Source organism: Bombus affinis, chromosome 13, assembly GCF_024516045.1.
Source record: "Bombus affinis isolate iyBomAffi1 chromosome 13, iyBomAffi1.2, whole genome shotgun sequence".
NCBI classification, from domain to species: Eukaryota; Metazoa; Arthropoda; class Insecta; order Hymenoptera; family Apidae; genus Bombus; species Bombus affinis.
Window position 1 is genome coordinate 5,500,769 of NC_066356.1, and position 16,993 is coordinate 5,517,761.

Here is a 16,993-nt window from a genome sequence, read left to right on the forward strand (position 1 = left end):
TAATATATTATATTATATATAATCTCGTAATAATATGATCTTATATTTAATAAAAAATTAATATACAGTATGAATAATCATCTTACGCGTATAACAAGTATTAAAAATGATCCCACTGAATACTGAAACTTGTTAATATTGTGGATGATTACCTGTTTAAATATTTGTATGATTTCTGCAAAATATATAATATATAAATACACTTTTATGCATATGTATGTATGTGTATGTATATAAAATATATATATTCCGTCAAATATCTTGCAACTTCTAAATATTTTCAGAATTTCATAGTCTAATTATAACAGAATGAAATATTTACAAATGTATTATTGCGCGCTTAACATGCAAAATATAGAAAATTGTTGGAATTGAGAACCTTTAATGCTGAGATTGATATGTTCAGATTATTCCTTCAATAACGTGAACGTGAGTAACAGTTAACAGTGCTACCTTCACCATTTCTCTGGTGATGTCTATTTATCGTGCCTTTATCATTTCCGTGCAATGAACTCGAATTTGTTGCCTTATTTTTTATAAATTATAATAGTGGTTTATTATAATTTATAATAGTGGTAATACTATTTTAAAAATTCAAAATATTATTCACTAATTCTATTCTAACGACAAATGCACTTAATTTTACACTTTATACATACATATAACTGTGGCTTAAGAATTTTGAAAATTATCATTTTTATCGTATTTACTATTATATATTTAGGAATCTATATCATAAAAATTATCTATATCTTAATTATTTGGGTAATAACTATATTTCAATATTATAATAATCTCTTGTTTGTTGAAGATATAATCTGACGTTTATGAGCTTTTCGTTATTTATTTTCGGAAAATCTCAATATTTTCAATTTTTACTTATCTGGAATAAATGATATGATTTCGATTAATCTTTAAATTATTGTACGATGTGAGCTGTGCTGTAGTAATAAAAATATTTGCTCGTCTTCCCTTTGACATTTATAAATTTTTATCTTCGTGCAATGAGTCATGAATCATTTATTTCCTATTAGTACACGTACCTTAAATTTTCAAGTAATTATTGTATTATAGAATTTAGAAGAATTTGATTTTATAATATTGTTTATGAATATGAAGATATAAAATTTCTACAATTATTAATCAATATCAATATATAAACATATATCTTTTTTAAAATATGAAAATTATCTTTAATTATTGTTACATTAAAATAAATCCTTTTCTGATGCTCTAATTAGAAGTATTAAGTTTGTAGGAAACATATTTCATGATTATATTCATGAAAGCTGATGATTATATTCATTACTGAGAATAAGCATTTACATTCTTTTGTTGTTTGAAAGCATACTATCACATTATCTCATTTTTATTGAGTTAATAATCACAGATATAAATTTAACGTTGTATATACTATCATTATTTAAAATATCTTTGAATTATCACTATAATTTTAATGTATAACTTTCTTATAAATATATCTTATAAATAAATTCTTATAAATTTATAAATTTTGTTTCTAGAGATTATAGAACTATTTAAAAATGGCATGGACACGCTATCAATGTATTTTAGCAGCACTTATGGTTGTTACTGGATCTTTTAATACTTTATCTGTAAAGTATGTAAATAAATTAATTGTCAAACTATTAAATTATGAATAATTAAATTTATATTTTTAGATATGCAGATCAACAAGTTGTACCAGATGAAAATGGTCAACCTAGGCATTTCAATCATCCTTTTATGCAATCATCTTTCATGTTTATTGGAGAGATGATGTGTCTTTTAGTATTTAAAGTCCTTTATCATTATTATAGTCGCAGAGGAGTAAGCATCTTTTATTGCATATACATATATTTATTAAATAGAAAATATCTAAAATTGAATTTATCATATTAAAGGATAATTCTGTGGACAACAATCCGTTAACTAAAGGCTCACATGTATTTAATCCTTTTATTCTACTGATTCCTGCCTTATGTGATACATGTGCTACTTCTATTATGTATGTCGGCTTGAATATGACATATGCTAGTAGTTTTCAAATGCTTCGTGGTGCTGTTGTAATATTCACTGCTGTGCTCTCAATGGGTTTTCTTAATAAAAAACTAGTTAGTAGGGAATGGTTAGGTATAGTAATGGTTATAATTGGTTTAGCTCTTGTTGGGCTCAGTGACATAATTATGGAAAAATCAGATGTCAGCACAAATTCTATTTTAACTGGAGATTTACTTATCATATGTGCGCAGGTAAAACTTCATTTTATATGTTTTATATATTTTGTATATTTGTATTTTTATATTTTAATGTACACATTTTTATAATAAAATTGCTTTAATTTGCGTAATAATTATTATCATAGGTTATAATTGCTGTTCAAATGGTGATAGAAGAAAAGTTCATAGCAGGACAAAATATACCAGCGTTGCAAGCAGTTGGCTGGGAAGGTTTATGAAGTTTCTGAAATACAAGTTTCTGAAATATCTAGTACATAAAAATATATTCTAACAAACATATATTTTATTTAGGTATATTTGGATTTATTACTATATGCATTATAATGATTCCCCTTAACTTTATACATGTCCCACCTCCTTTTGCTGACAATTCGCAAGGAACCCTTGAGGCTACTAAAGATGCATTCATCCAGATTGGAAATAGTGGTTATTTACTGATGGCTATAGTTGGTTAGTATATATAGACATATTTACTCCTATTTATTAAAATTTATTTTTTAAATGATCTTCGTACAGGTATATCATTCAGCATAGCTTTTTTTAACTTTGCTGGTATTAGTATTACCAAAGAAATTGGTGCTACAACAAGGATGATATTAGATAGTGTTCGAACAATTATCATATGGGCTTTCTCTTTAGCATTTAGGTGGCAAGCCTTCCATTATTTACAGGTAAATTTTATAATTGATTTTTTCTATTGATAATGAAATTGTATCATCTAAAATTAAAATCAAGTCACATATGAACGTGTACCTATTTAATTTTTAGCTCATTGGCTTCATTGTTTTACTCATTGGAATGTGTTGTTATAACAACGTTATTATTCCTCAACTCGTAAGAAAATGTAGATATCGCTTAGGCCGTCATAAACCACCACCAACTGATCGTGAGCGAATTATTAATACAGCAGCAGATGATATTCCAGAAACGCAATAAAGATATATTTCTTTTTAAGTGTACTTGAATGTTCACTATTTTGTGATGTTGAAAACTATTATATAGTTTCTCTAATGGTAAAGTCTGCGATCACAATAATATGTAAAATGCTTTCAATTTGTTTCATTTGCAGAATTCATTAAATTTATCAAAATTAGTATCTTTGCGAAGTTAATTGATTAGAACAATTCTTGTAAAATGTATATTATAGTTAGAAAATCTCGAATTTTTTATTTATCTTTTAAGTTGAATGTGAAAAATAAGTATTGTTCCAAACTTTATACAAATTTTTTGAAAAATTGCATTAATTAAAACAAAATTCTCATTGTACAGCAGAATCTTTTAGCAGAATCTCAAAGTTCTATTTATAGGTGGTATTTTGAATGAAATGAGGGTATTTTATACATATACGTAAATATATTTTACTACTGTAAAAAAAATGTGTTAAAAGATGTATTATTGCAAGGAAATATTAAGTTACTTCTTCATGGTATATTTCTGCTCTCCTTATTTTGTAGTATTCATAAATAGTTGAACTGAAATTTCCACCTTTGAAGTCTAATTGAATTAGTTTTATAACTCTACCTGCTTTCCTTTTTTATAAGTTTCATACTTATTAATAAACATACGTGTGTAGAACACTTATTTTCTATATTCTATGTATAGTTAAGATATTAAATTTTGTAAGATATTAAAAGAGAAGGATAGTACTTAAAGTCACATGTATTTATTATTTCCTACATACTTTATATATACGTGATAAACTAATTTGTGCAAAAAATTGTTAACGTAGCATATACATATATGTAATATGTGCATACAGCACATGTTTATATATGCATACATATATACATATGTATGTAATAATGATATACAAGTACGCATGTTTAAGCACGCACGTATACCTAATAACATTCTCTAAATAAAATAATATTGACATTTTTATAAACCAGAAAAGATTATGTGAATTATAATCTTCCGTGAATTATAATTATGAAAAATAAAGTAGTAATGTACTGCACATTAATCAGCGATTATAAAATATTTTCAATTCAAGTTCTGTTTTCTGACCACATTACAAATGCTTTATGGAATGTTTATTTGTAAAACTAATTTTTTCTGTTTCACGTATTCCTATCTAAGTTCTGGTAATCACCAACTTAAGTTTAAAATCGCATTTATATCGAATATAACCGACTAGCGACAAGAAAAACTAATTTATCATACAAGAGCTTTCACTTATGCATTGATATTATAACATTTAATATCAAACCAAACATACGTCGTACTTTTTCTAATTTTTCACAATTATGAGCAAAACATGTAAGACATAACCATCAGAACTATCTAAATTTCTTAAATGAATACGCAACATTTATTATGCTTTTACGACAAATAATGTAAATGGAAGATGAATTCAATTATATTGTTCTGGCAATACATAAGAAATATCATCCCAAGGATGTCGGTATAAACCTTGTTTCAACCTTTTTTGATCCATATAATGACCTGCAATAATAAAATAATTATATTGTTTGAGCATTGTGGGTACCTTTTTATACATTATTGCACTGAGCCAAGAATACCTACCAATAAAACCTATACTTCTACCAAGAACAAATAAACTATTTATAGCACCAATTTCGATATATTCTTGTGCTTCTTCTCTTGTGAAGCTTCCGCTGTTCCTCAGCATATCAACAAAAGCACAGGCAATTATACCATCCACATTCAAGATTAAATTAGGCTTCTTACTCGTGGTTATTTTCTCAACTTCCAGTGCATATTCTACCAACGGTCTGGCAGGAAAATGCTCCATTACATATTCTTTAATGAGTTTTACCCGCATGTCTGGATTATTTATAGACTTTATACGATGACCAATACCCATTATGAGTTTGCCCTTCTTACGTGTATTATTTACAAACTCTTGTGGATGTAATCCAGCATCATATGCTTCAGAGAACATACGAGCCGCACCATCCAATGCACCACCGAAACGATCACCCTGTGATTAAAATTTTTGTCAAATATTAATATTATTTCTTACAGGAAAGTAATACATAAAAGTGAATAACATAGTATAAAATTTCTTTCTTTTACTTACGATAGTCAAAAGACCAGATACTAGAGAGCTAACTAAATCTTTACCAGCTCTTGCACAAACAATAGTGTTATGTGCCCCTGACACGGCAGGCCCGTGATCAGCTGTTAACATTAAAGACATTTCAAGAAATTTACAATACATTGGCGCCAAGCACCGCTGGAACCACAATAATGAAACTACACCACCAATTCCTACGTTCTGTTTAAGAACTTCTGTTACAGGCATTCCAGCATATAATAATTCTTGGCCACGTTCATCACATATTGAAGTCATGAATGAAGCTGGTTTTCGTATCAGACCGAGTTCCTAAGAAAGAATTAAGTTGAGGATGTTTTTCATGATGCTTACATATGTATACACACCAATATGTAATTTAATAATGCAATAGTTAAACATACCCTAGCCCAACTGTAATCCATAGGAACAGTGGGAGGAGGAACTTCCGGTGCAGGTACTATTACTCCCTCTTTCACAAGATTATTGTAAACAGTCTGCATTAAGTCACCTAAGCTATCAAAACTGTCAGGAACAAAAGCACCAGCTTCTTTTAATGCAGCATTTTTGGCAGAAGCTGTTTCCAAATTGCTATGAGCAATAGATCCAGCATGACCAAACTGTACTTCAGAATTGAACATGCTGGCACAGGTACCGATGCACCAAGCGATCAATGGCTTTGTAATTCTCTTTGTTTTCAATGCTTGACATACTTCATACTCTTCCACACCACCGACTTCACCAAGAAGTACTATAAGCTTCACTTCGGGATTTTCTTGATAACGTATAATGTGATCCATAAATGTTGTTCCTGGATAACGATCTCCACCAATTGCGACACCTTCCAATACTCCATTAGAAGCTTTGGAAATTATATTATTTAGTTCGTTAGACATACCTCCGGAACGAGAGACATATGCAACACTAAAAATAACAATTTCTTAGTATAAAGCAAGATTTGAGAAAAAGTATAATATAATGAACAATGGTGGTACCTGCCAGGCCTGTAAAGTTTACTATGAAGAATATTGTCCATCATTCCACCGGTATTACCAATTTTGAAACAACCAGGTTTGAGACCCCCAACGGTGGCTGGACCGATGATAGTAACGCCTTTATGTTGCGCCATTAAAATTAACTTTCTCGTCATATTCTCAGGTATTCCCTCAGCAATAATAGCAATCGTTCGAATTTGAGGGAACTGCATGGTTTCCACAGCGCTTTCGTATGCGGATCTTAAGGATGCAAACGTGACCATAACGTCCGCATCTGTATGTTTAGTCATAGCATCTTTCATTTGTTTATAGACAGGAATGAGTACCTATCATTAAAAAAAGAAATTGTATTATACTTTCAACAAATTTCATTCAATAAAATGAAAACAATTGTTTAAATTATACCTCTTTGTGACCCCAGTAAAATTTTTGTTTGTGGTCACCCGTGAAAGGATATACAATGGCAGCTACAGATGGTTCGGATCTACGACAAACGAAGTCAAAGTCTAACATACTCTGAACAGCTCTATTTTGCATTCCCCAGATAATGGATCTGGTTTTACAACTAAAGAGCTGTTTGTGTGATGATCCGTCAACAGAGTCGCTTGCTTTTAGTTTGGACTGTTTAGTGGGTGAAGAGGAAGCACTAGCAGAGGGAGCTGAAGGACCTACATCTTGTCCCGATGGTAGCAAAAAATTTGCAGTTGAAAATTCCTGCGCTTCAGGATCTGGAATTGGCTTTTTGCCTAAGGCCATCGCGCATATAGCTGTCATGTGAGTTTCTGGACCGAATACATAAACGGGAATACCGAGTCTTTTACCAACTTCACGTATAATTCTAGAATTCGACATATAAATCATTTGTTAAATATTTGCTAAATATGACAATTAGAATTACATTATTTAAATGTATTTATACCTTAGACCTTCTTGATAATTAGGCCCCGCTCTTCTTACGAATATTTTTACGTTATGATCTACGAGTTTAGGCTGGTACTCTTGTAGTGCCTTTACAATACCTTTGAAAGTGGCAGCCACATTTGTAAAGTTAGCGATACCACCACCAATGATCAATACTTTCCCCTCTTGCCGTTTTTCTTTTGTCATCAAGCTCAGAATGGTTTTTGCGTACTCGTAAGTTTGTTGTTCGCTAGGTGCACCAGAATATTCTCCATAATTAGCTAATTCATTCGCGGCTCCCAAATCGCAAATAGTGTCCGAGTATATCACGGATGCTCCTGGAAGGAAGGTGATTAGAAAATGAAACATGCAACCGAAAGCGACAAACCTTTGTTGAAATAAAACAAACTATTTGACAATCACAATTTTGTTAGAATAAACTCGATTAATCACGTAAATGATACTGCTGTGCGCTTCTACTGACCACCGCCAGCAACCATTGTCCATATCCGACCAGCTGGATTAAGAATAGTCAATTTCAAGCTAGCTCCAGATTTAGAATCTAAATCGGCGATGTAGGCCTCTTCCGGATAAGCATCCCTTCCAAATGGTGGTGGATAATCGATATCTCCCCAGTCAGGTCTGCAGATGAAGTCCGCAGTTGTGTCCAACTTTGCAGCGAGATCAAGTATATAAATTCCATTTTTTGTTACCACCAATGGATTTATCTCTAAGTAAGTGAAATATAAGTTAACATAAAGCTTATATAGAGATTCTACAAATTTGCCAATCACTCTGAAAAAAAAATATGAACATTCATTACCAAGAACTGTATGCAAAATGAGAAGATAATATACTTGGACATATTTTTACTCTTTTTTGTCATCTGCTACGTGTATTAATAATTTATTGATTATAGTAGACCGATCTGGTGCTTCTTCTCCAACAGGTACATCTAATTTCAAGGCCTTTGCATCAACATCTCCAATGTCAACACCACCTTCATGATGGAATAAAATGGTATCAGCATTTCTGTGGGAATAGATACAAACATAGGCTTCTTCTTCCTACAAATGAAAGCTCTATTAATATCTGTTCCATTAGTTTACATAGTATATATATAGTCTAGTCCTATTAGTTTACTTGTTTGTGAGGAACAAAAGGCTCGATGATGAATGTTCTTAGTTTTCCAGTTGTATTCCCCACTTGTTGATCTTTGTTCATTCTTTCTGCAATCCATTGTTTTACGGCAGCCAAATCAGCATTGACTTTAATTAGTCCAAGTTTTCCTCGCCGTTTGATCAATTGATCTGGTTTTACCACTAATTTTTCAGTTTGGACCCATGGATGCTCATTTACAATGTCTGTCCAATTTGTGTCTCCTGTAATGGTCACAAACCGACATTTCACTGCATTTGTGCCAGAAGGAAGTTTACGATTAATGAGATCTTTTCCAGTTGCTTCACGAATTGCTTTCGCTGACATCTTTTAAGAGTTCCTAAAAATAAATACAAAGCGCGTTAATGGAAACCTATTACAAAACATAAAAAATTTAAGCTTTTATTTCGAATAGCTTTTTGCTCTCAATGCTTAAAGAAAAATATTTTGTTATTCAAATTTCGAAACTCAGGTAAATTATAGTATACGTTTCCAAAAAAAATACATGAAATAATATTTGGTTTTATAAGGCTTCGAGAATTTAAATTGGACGACTGTAAGAAAAAGTCGACTGATTGCATTACAGACACCATAAAAAGAGATTTATTGAAATAGCATAATTACTATTTAACTTTATCATAAACCAACCTTTTTTTCACGAAAAAATTTACAAAAAACGATTCTAATATTTTTCCTTAATTTAGGAAGAATTAGTAAAAGTTCTTAAAATATCGGCAAATTCAATGTAATAGACAATTATAAAATAAAGTTTGTAGTCATATTCTCTTCCCGAATCGTCCTCTATTTTACGTCATATACTTTGAATAATATATGCGTTTTTGTCAACAACCATTCGAAGTTACACAATCATCGAAGTATATTATCTGCAATATATTCACATCTTGGCATATATAATAAGACACATGATATAATTCATCAGACTGTAATATAAAAATTACAAATAATAAAAAACTTATTATTTTAATACCTAACAATGATATGATAATGATAATAATATCTAAAAATATAGATAAAAGCAAAAGATTTTAATATATTTAATAACTCGAATGTAACAAATATTTAGTGAACTTCTCCAATCTATGAAATATACAGATAATTATCAATTATAAATTATAATTTATTCTAGAAGATCGTAATTATAAAGTTTATATATAAAACGTTACATAGAACGTTCTAAACAAAATCTAAAATACTGATGTAAAGTATGAGCAAGATAGACACTATCAGTCAGGAACAACTAGAAAAATTATAATTTCAAATGAGATTTGCAAAAGAGAAAATATACTAGTGCCTTGTTAACTGACCGCCGCTAATCATACCACTTTCCTAAAGTGTAAATTTTTTTAATTGTTTTGGCGAAGATTAACTAGAAACATAGAATAAATATTTTTGAATTATTTGATATATTATACTAAATTATTATACTATATTATACAAAAACGATATTATAATTTAAAATAAGTTCTATTAATTCGGTATTTTAATAGTAAGCATTGCAATAGAATGGCTTACACTACAGAAATCTTTTATCTATATTATTTATATTTTATGTATTTTGTGTGTTGTATAAAACATTTATATAAAACATATTGATAAAATGTGAAATGAATCTAAAAGAATATATATATGTATGTATAAAAGTTACAAAATATTTAATGCAAACTTATTTGCAAATTTATTTAATAAAAAATTAGTACATAGTATGAATACAGATATCTTAAATATATAATAAATGTTACAGATGGTCCCACTGAATATTTCAGCTTATTAATGTAACGAATAATTTAATATTTAAATACTTGTATGATTTTTACGAATTATGTATTTCCACTAAATATGCTGTGACTTGTATGTACATTTTCAAATTCGTTTCAAACTTTAACATGATCATGATAGTCGAATCTCATTACTATAATTATAAATTACAGATATTTGTGCAAATTTATATTTTTATAAATATAATTTAAAAAATGAAATCTACGTAGAAAATTGTTCCATCTACTAAAAACTATAACATTATACAATCGACATTTTATATACTTGTTCATATTGTATATTATCTATGCATTTTTGTACCATCAAATTTCTCATAAATGCATAAAAATTTACAATCTATTCACTACAACATATATTCGTAAAAGATTTCTGTAAGTATTCGAATAGGAAGCTAAAAACTATTAATTTTTATTTTAAAAGAAAAAATTAATATAATTAATAATTTTCTATTACAAATTCTCACAATTAAACAAATTTTCTAAAAAATTTACTTATTTTATTTATATTACTCTTCCAGTAAAGCAATAATTTATTGAGTTTAGAAACTTGGTATCTCGGGAAGGTTATCGAGCATCATTGTCTGTACCTATCTATCTATTTCATGCCGAGGCGAAATTCCTGATATATATCTTCCCTTGCTAACTGACCAAATTCGGTCCCGACTAGCAGTCACTTAGCAAGGCAGTACTGAGCATAATGACTTCAATATTTCATTAATCCAATCATGAAAATCTAATTAAGACCATCATCCATGTCACAAGAAGTCCATGTCTAAACGATCGCATAAAAATATAGCAGAGTAAGAGAAACTCGTAGAAACACTTTCACTTTGACACTAGTGATTACATGGTATTTCACGTCATCATATTTTATTTTTTCATTTTCTATATTGCAATAGTCTATACTATTTTATTGATAAGTCTACATTAAATGAAATTATATAAATACTACAAAATATTTCTGTTCATCAAAATGATGAACTGAAATTTGAATATATTCCTATTGCTTAGTGTATTATTGATGAAATCACAGAAAAATAAATATATAATAAAAAAACTACAAAATGAAACTACACTCACTTTTACGCTCCACCTGTTAAACAAACGTTATGTAGACTAAAAAATTGATATTTTGTCGCACTAAATTTTGTAACCTATTCAAAGGATAACATAGAATGTCTGCCACACAAAACCGCTGGCGGTTGACTGAATGTTCAAAGTGACACTGCGCGCATATGTAAGACCAAAAGCTGACGATATCTCAAGATATCGTACGATTCTGCTGTTTTTTTCTCCCACGGATCGTATTAGCCCATTTTCGTTTTTTTTCTCTTCTCCGTGTCATGCGTTATATTCTTTACAATTTAAAGATTAGAACATAAAAGTGTTCCCTTACTTGGAATTATGTAATCATGGCGACAAGTTCTTTTAGTTCTTATTTAAAATTTCGCGAATTAGATTCATTTGCAAGTTTGGACAAAAAATTGTACAAAATTTATCTAAATATTTAGTTCATAACCTTGTAAGTTCTGAAGTTCCTAAACTTTTTTCCAATTTACAAAATTTCTAATATTTACTCTATTTATTTAATTAACAATCTTTCATGTACGTTTTGGTTATATTTTATCATTTAGTTAATAATTAGCATACTTCTCTTTTGTTTAAATATAATCAGAAAGAAAAAATTTGTATATCTAATTTTCTTTAACTTATCGATATATCGTATCTATTAGTTTGTTATTATCTAATAAGAGAAAATTTTTAGTTTTTCTTCTTTCATATACATTTAAATTTAAAAGCGTTACGTGTACGGAAGTTACGTGTCATATATTCGCGGATATAAAATATAATGAAAATCTTGTGAGTGTATCTATGAGATGATAATGCAATATTTATTAGAGAATTGAATAAATTTCATTTGATTTCGTTTTACATATATTGCAGCTTGAATTATAATGTTCAAATTCAAGAATCATACGAGAATTAACTATTCATCACGTGACTTATAACGCGATCAGTGGTCTCCACGTGGACAGATAATAAAGGTTTTTAGACTCTTTTGATTATTATATAATTAATCCACGATTTAATCATTCGAGAAATTATGTACAATATATAACTGTATAATGTACTTAAAAATACATTAAAGATATTATATACTTAATAGATATGTATATACTTAAGAAGATTTAACCATAACTAATGAATTTATATAGAAAAAATATTAATCTTTGAATGTTAGTATAGTACACAAGAAAATTATTAAATTTAAAACTTAAGGGCGAATTGAATGAGTTAATGCTTTAATTAATAATTATGATTTAATTACGAAGTTTATTTGTATATTAAAACAAAAAAACGAATAGTTGATTGAACTTACGAATTAATATCTAGGAACTCATATCAATTATTTATTATATGACGAATTTTTTCTTACGATCAGACCTTGGCATCGCTTTATTAGCGATTATTTCATGATAATCACGTTTTCATTTATTTAAGTTACCAGCTTAGAAAAGGTAATAGTAAATCACTATCTATTGATTTTTTAAATAATTTATCATCAGATAAATCTACTATACAATTTGATATCTAGTAGTTTATATTAACTTTATTGAATACAGTTGAAATCTCTGATTAAAATCTTATATAGTCGTAAATTTCTCTTACGAAATATCAAACGTTGATACGTAATTTCATAACTACAGGTGTGCGTACATGTAGTATAGTACTTACATACGCTAGTTATTTATACAAATTAATATTTTTATTTCTAATTCTTATTTAAAAAGAAGAAAATCTAGTTTGAAAAAAATCTATTTTGATTTCATTTCTACAGTTATGTCCATAAAAATATTAATTTTCATGAACATCTACATTTTTAAAAATATCTGTAGGCTATAAGGCGCTAAGAAAATTTATAAATTATTCCTGACCACAAAACCGACCGAATTTAACTAATAATAGCTTCATGAAAGTTTCGTGCTTATCTTTCTACTTGTGATCGTCGCCTACATTGAACTGAAATTTAACCTTGACCTTTTCAAGTTACCGACTCTTCAAAATAATACTTAACGACAATTCTTGACAAAAAAAAAAACGGAAAAAACTACGGAAATTAGAAAAAATATATATAAAGATGTATATATACAAACATGAGAATTTCTAATGTTAAATCTAATAAACAAATTGTTGGATAATTCCTTTACGATAAACTTATGCCGCTTTTTGCTTGAAATTCATAATACCAGATAATGGCAGCATAATAGCAGCACACGAGATTTCTTGCGTAAATCATCAGCATTTGCTACGTCACGATAAGACTGAAATTTGAATATATCATATTCTTATAAATTTGATTTAACAAAAGGAAGCACATAAAAATCGTGCTTAGAACTTATGAAATATTAGATTGTTTAAACATTTATATAAATTATACATTTCAGTACAAAGTAACATCTTTTAAAATGATTTTAATAGATAAAGATTGTACTATTTTCAAAATTATAAAAAACTAAGGTTATGTTATCCTAATGTTTGATAAAAATTATACTTTGCATAACAAATTTAACATCGAATAAAAAAGAAAAAGAATCACTTCTATTATTTCTAGTGTCAATTCAATAATCCATTTTCGATTCTAATATCGTAAATACGTTAATGACAAAGATTGTTAAATTGCTAAATTTTTGTTACCGGAAACGTTTCTTATGAAATTACCTTCATATAAGGTTAGTTTGTTATAACAAAAAGTAATTGAAAACCTATTTGAATGCATTATTAAATTTGTAACGATATAATTGTTAGATTCCTAGATCTTTTATAGATGCAAATTAAGAATTCTTTACTTTGGGCTCTATGTAAGGTTAGTTTGTTACTATGAAAAGTAATAAAAATTTTATTTCGGTGTATATGTATATATACATATAATATATACATTATATATATATATATTATATATAAATATATTATACATATATATAAATATATTATACATATAAAGTTACTTACGAATTGCAATCTGTGCACACAGATGATGATATAAAAAGTAATTTGGGAAGTCTTCACTATCTGGAAAACAAGTGAGAAATGTCTACTTAAAGTACAAACTCATGAAAAAGAAACTAAATTACTGTAGCGACATTACCGGTGTGAAGTATGGTTCAAAATTATTGATGAATCCTTACGATCAAAATCACATTGTTCACGCTCCCGTATTAATCACTCTCTTGATAAATTAATAAAACACAAATTTTATTTTACGATAAGGTTACATCAAATTAATGGAAAATATTATTAACGATATACAAATATATCCAAACTTTATCTGGTTACTATGACGTATTCGTGACGTAGCAGTAATACGTCATATCGTACGATTCTTCCAACCACTATCTGCACGTAAATCTTAGATTAAATATGTTGTCGAGTTTTGCATACAATAAGCTTAGTTACGTGAATTTTGAAAACTTCCAACAAGAAATGCAAAGATGTATTTTATTTTGATCAAATTTCAAGAAATTTTCATTCAATATGCATAATTGAAAAAAAAATTCATTGCATTATATATATAAAAATATATACAGTTATGAATATTTTTGCATTACGTGATTGTTGCTTTGAGAACAATATTTTATCTCTGAATTTAAATAATGTATGGCCCCTAGTATTTTTATAACAAATGCTTGATTCGCAGCAGTGTATAAAGTAATATATGTTTAAGTCAACTTATGTGTAAAAGTTGGTAGCTAATTAGATAGCTAACAATATTAACAATATTATCTTTATATATATTAACATATATTATCGTATTTGTGTTTTCAATAATATTATATAAATGTGTTATAAATCTAGAGTATTATTTAAAATTTAAAATGATGATATTTACATATTTAAAATGTATATAAATCGCTTGCTTGAAAAAGTTATTCTCTTATTTCATAAATGTCTTGCTTCTCGTTTTCAGGAATGAAATATATCAAAGTGATATATCAAAGTAATGCAATTGTTTCCAGTTGTTCTGTTTAAAACTTTCATTTTGTGTTATTGCATTATAATATTGCATTTCTCTTTTTGTAGAACAATAAACATTACGTATGTATAAAAAATTGCCTGTACATAAATGTTTGAATAAATATTAAAATTATTGCTTTTTTACATGATTATACTTTGTTTTCTAACTTTGAGATATAATCTTGTACGTTTTCTATAACACTGTATATATAAGGACGTTCCATAGGATTTACCTTTAACATTGATAAAATCAAATTTTGCATTTGCTGTAAAATAAAAGAAATTAAACATTAAACTTTTGAAAGTCTAATAATTGTAGTTAAGTATTATTGTACCTCCGTATATGGAGCATCTTCTGGAAATGTAATATTTGCGCTCATTACAGCTAAAGCAACACTATCTCCCCTTTCATATACCGCGTCAAACGGCGATTTAAAATAACACAATGCATAAAGAATGCATCCTAATGACTGAAACAATATATATATTTCAATATATATTAGAATTAAGAATATATATTTAGAATGAAGAATTATTGATCTTACCCAAATATCTGTTCGTTCATCTACCATACAATAACTTTCAACATTGAATAATTCTGGTGCTTTATACGGCATTGAACATCTTTCAGCTGCTAAATCCTGCAAAGTTTGTGCTGCTTGTGAACCGCATATCTTAACTCTGGCTGGAGCTACAGAACCTACAGAAGTCAATCTTGATTTAATAATCATTGTTTATTACTGAATATTATAATAAATTAAATATACCTAGATCCATTAAAATGGGAGTATTTCCATCATCAAGAACAATATTCGCAGTCTTTAAATCTCTATGAGCAAGAGGTTCTGGAGTTGTTTCATGAAATGCTTTTACACCTTCGCATATTTGTAAAAAAATATTTAATATATCTAGTGCACTCATGTAATCCTTATTTTTAGCACGTCTTTCCAATTCATTTGCAAGGGTACCTCTCTAAGAACAAAAACATTTATATTTTAATTCATTCAAAGTTGATAAACATATTACTTAAAATATATATTTTAATGTAAGAATAACTTACATGATAATATGGTAAAACAATTAGTACTTCACTAGTTGCATTAGCAATAGGATCTGCTGTTCCTTTATAAGTAGAATCAATACATTCTATAATATTTGGATGTTTTACAAGATTATAGTATTCTATTTCTTTTGCTGCTAATCTCTGATCTTCTAATCCATGACAAATGATTTTTTTAATGGCATACTTCTTGTGAGTTATTGTATCTTCTACCAATAGTACAGTGCTAAATCCACTAAAATTGCATTAAAATCATATTACAAACAACAAAAATAATTTATGATATTCATTATTAAATTAAATGCATCTACATATAACTTAAAAAAATTTATTTTCATACAGGGCAAATGTGACATGAATTAGGTTAAATAATATATAACAAAACTTACCTTAACAATGCAAGCATAATATATGATATAAAGTATTTTAAAATAAAGGCCACAGGCTCTATATAAAATTTGTATAAATAAATAAGCTTTAGAATAATATATAACATTTGATTTCATGGTTAGACTTACCCTTCTCCAAGATGTTCACGAACCGTGTATTTTCTTGAATTTATCGTTATTGTTTCCTTTGAGCATATACAGCCCATTTTTAAAATCAAGCTTAAACCAAGGCTATTCATTCTTAGTTATTCATAATAAAAGAAAGATTCTACTTGATATATTATCTTTATTCATATGCAAACATCTTGACACACAACACATACGTTACCATTGAGATTAGTGATCAGTTTAAGTTAGATTATTGTACGTCAGTTGTTTATAAATAATTTTTGATGGATACGTCCT

The 16,993-nt window shown here is 28.2% G+C and overlaps 3 protein-coding genes across 7 annotated transcripts; 1 reads left to right on the forward strand and 2 right to left on the reverse strand.

Moving 5' to 3' along the window:
* The first annotated feature begins 280 nt into the window (after positions 1–280).
* LOC126923039 (solute carrier family 35 member F6) lies at positions 281–4,686 on the forward strand. Of its 2 annotated transcripts, none has more exons than XM_050736046.1 (8): positions 281–429; positions 1,524–1,621; positions 1,683–1,830; positions 1,905–2,252; positions 2,366–2,450; positions 2,532–2,690; positions 2,757–2,911; positions 3,009–4,686. In XM_050736046.1, exons 2-8 carry the CDS (start codon positions 1,545–1,547, stop codon positions 3,174–3,176), a joined length of 1,140 nt encoding a protein of 379 aa, XP_050592003.1. In that variant the 5' UTR covers positions 281–429; positions 1,524–1,544; the 3' UTR covers positions 3,177–4,686. The 2 variants fall into 2 exon arrangements, with proteins under 2 accessions (XP_050592003.1, XP_050592004.1); XM_050736047.1 differs by having other exon boundaries at positions 426–575.
* Positions 3,888–14,418, reverse strand: LOC126923024 (ATP-citrate synthase). 3 transcript variants are annotated; one of them, XM_050736014.1, is made up of 12 exons: positions 14,274–14,418; positions 14,138–14,197; positions 8,316–8,670; positions 8,046–8,239; positions 7,657–7,967; positions 7,192–7,510; positions 6,678–7,110; positions 6,273–6,598; positions 5,682–6,201; positions 5,284–5,589; positions 4,767–5,184; positions 3,888–4,685 (listed from the first exon to the last, which is right to left on the reverse strand). In XM_050736014.1, the coding sequence occupies exons 3-12, from the start codon at positions 8,655–8,657 to the stop codon at positions 4,594–4,596; spliced, it is 3,261 nt and encodes a 1,086-aa protein (XP_050591971.1). In that variant the 5' UTR covers positions 8,658–8,670; positions 14,138–14,197; positions 14,274–14,418; the 3' UTR covers positions 3,888–4,593. The 3 variants fall into 3 exon arrangements, with proteins under 3 accessions (XP_050591971.1, XP_050591972.1, XP_050591970.1); XM_050736015.1 differs by having other exon boundaries at positions 14,138–14,283; XM_050736013.1 differs by lacking the exons at positions 14,138–14,197; positions 14,274–14,418 and adding an exon at positions 11,207–11,374.
* Positions 14,360–16,978, reverse strand: LOC126923044 (serine/threonine-protein kinase 16). 2 transcript variants are annotated; one of them, XM_050736054.1, is made up of 7 exons: positions 16,718–16,863; positions 16,589–16,646; positions 16,200–16,434; positions 15,907–16,111; positions 15,685–15,839; positions 15,475–15,609; positions 14,360–15,405 (listed from the first exon to the last, which is right to left on the reverse strand). In XM_050736054.1, the coding sequence occupies exons 2-7, from the start codon at positions 16,603–16,605 to the stop codon at positions 15,289–15,291; spliced, it is 864 nt and encodes a 287-aa protein (XP_050592011.1). In that variant the 5' UTR covers positions 16,606–16,646; positions 16,718–16,863; the 3' UTR covers positions 14,360–15,288. The 2 variants fall into 2 exon arrangements, with proteins under 2 accessions (XP_050592011.1, XP_050592010.1); XM_050736053.1 differs by lacking the exon at positions 16,589–16,646 and having other exon boundaries at positions 16,718–16,978.
* Between the last annotated feature and the right edge of the window lie 15 nt (positions 16,979–16,993).

Coding starts and splice junctions, on each gene's coding strand:
- LOC126923039 (XM_050736046.1), top strand. CDS start 1,545: ATGGCATGGACACGCTATCAATGTATTTTAGCAGCACTTATGGTTGTT. Junction 2,451..2,531: donor GCAAGCAGTTGGCTGGGAAG/GTTTATGAAGTT, acceptor TATTTTATTTAG/GTATATTTGGATTTATTACT. Junction 2,912..3,008: donor AAGCCTTCCATTATTTACAG/GTAAATTTTATA, acceptor TTTAATTTTTAG/CTCATTGGCTTCATTGTTTT.
- LOC126923024 (XM_050736014.1), bottom strand. CDS start 8,657: ATGTCAGCGAAAGCAATTCGTGAAGCAACTGGAAAAGATCTCATTAAT. Junction 7,968..8,045: donor GTAGCAGATGACAAAAAAGA/GTAAAAATATGT, acceptor TTTTTTTTTCAG/AGTGATTGGCAAATTTGTAG. Junction 6,202..6,272: donor AAACTTTACAGGCCTGGCAG/GTACCACCATTG, acceptor TGTTATTTTTAG/TGTTGCATATGTCTCTCGTT.
- LOC126923044 (XM_050736053.1), bottom strand. CDS start 16,827: ATGAATAGCCTTGGTTTAAGCTTGATTTTAAAAATGGGCTGTATATGC. Junction 16,435..16,717: donor CGTGAACATCTTGGAGAAGG/GTAAGTCTAACC, acceptor ATGCAATTTTAG/TGGATTTAGCACTGTACTAT. Junction 15,840..15,906: donor TCCCATTTTAATGGATCTAG/GTATATTTAATT, acceptor TGACTTCTGTAG/GTTCTGTAGCTCCAGCCAGA.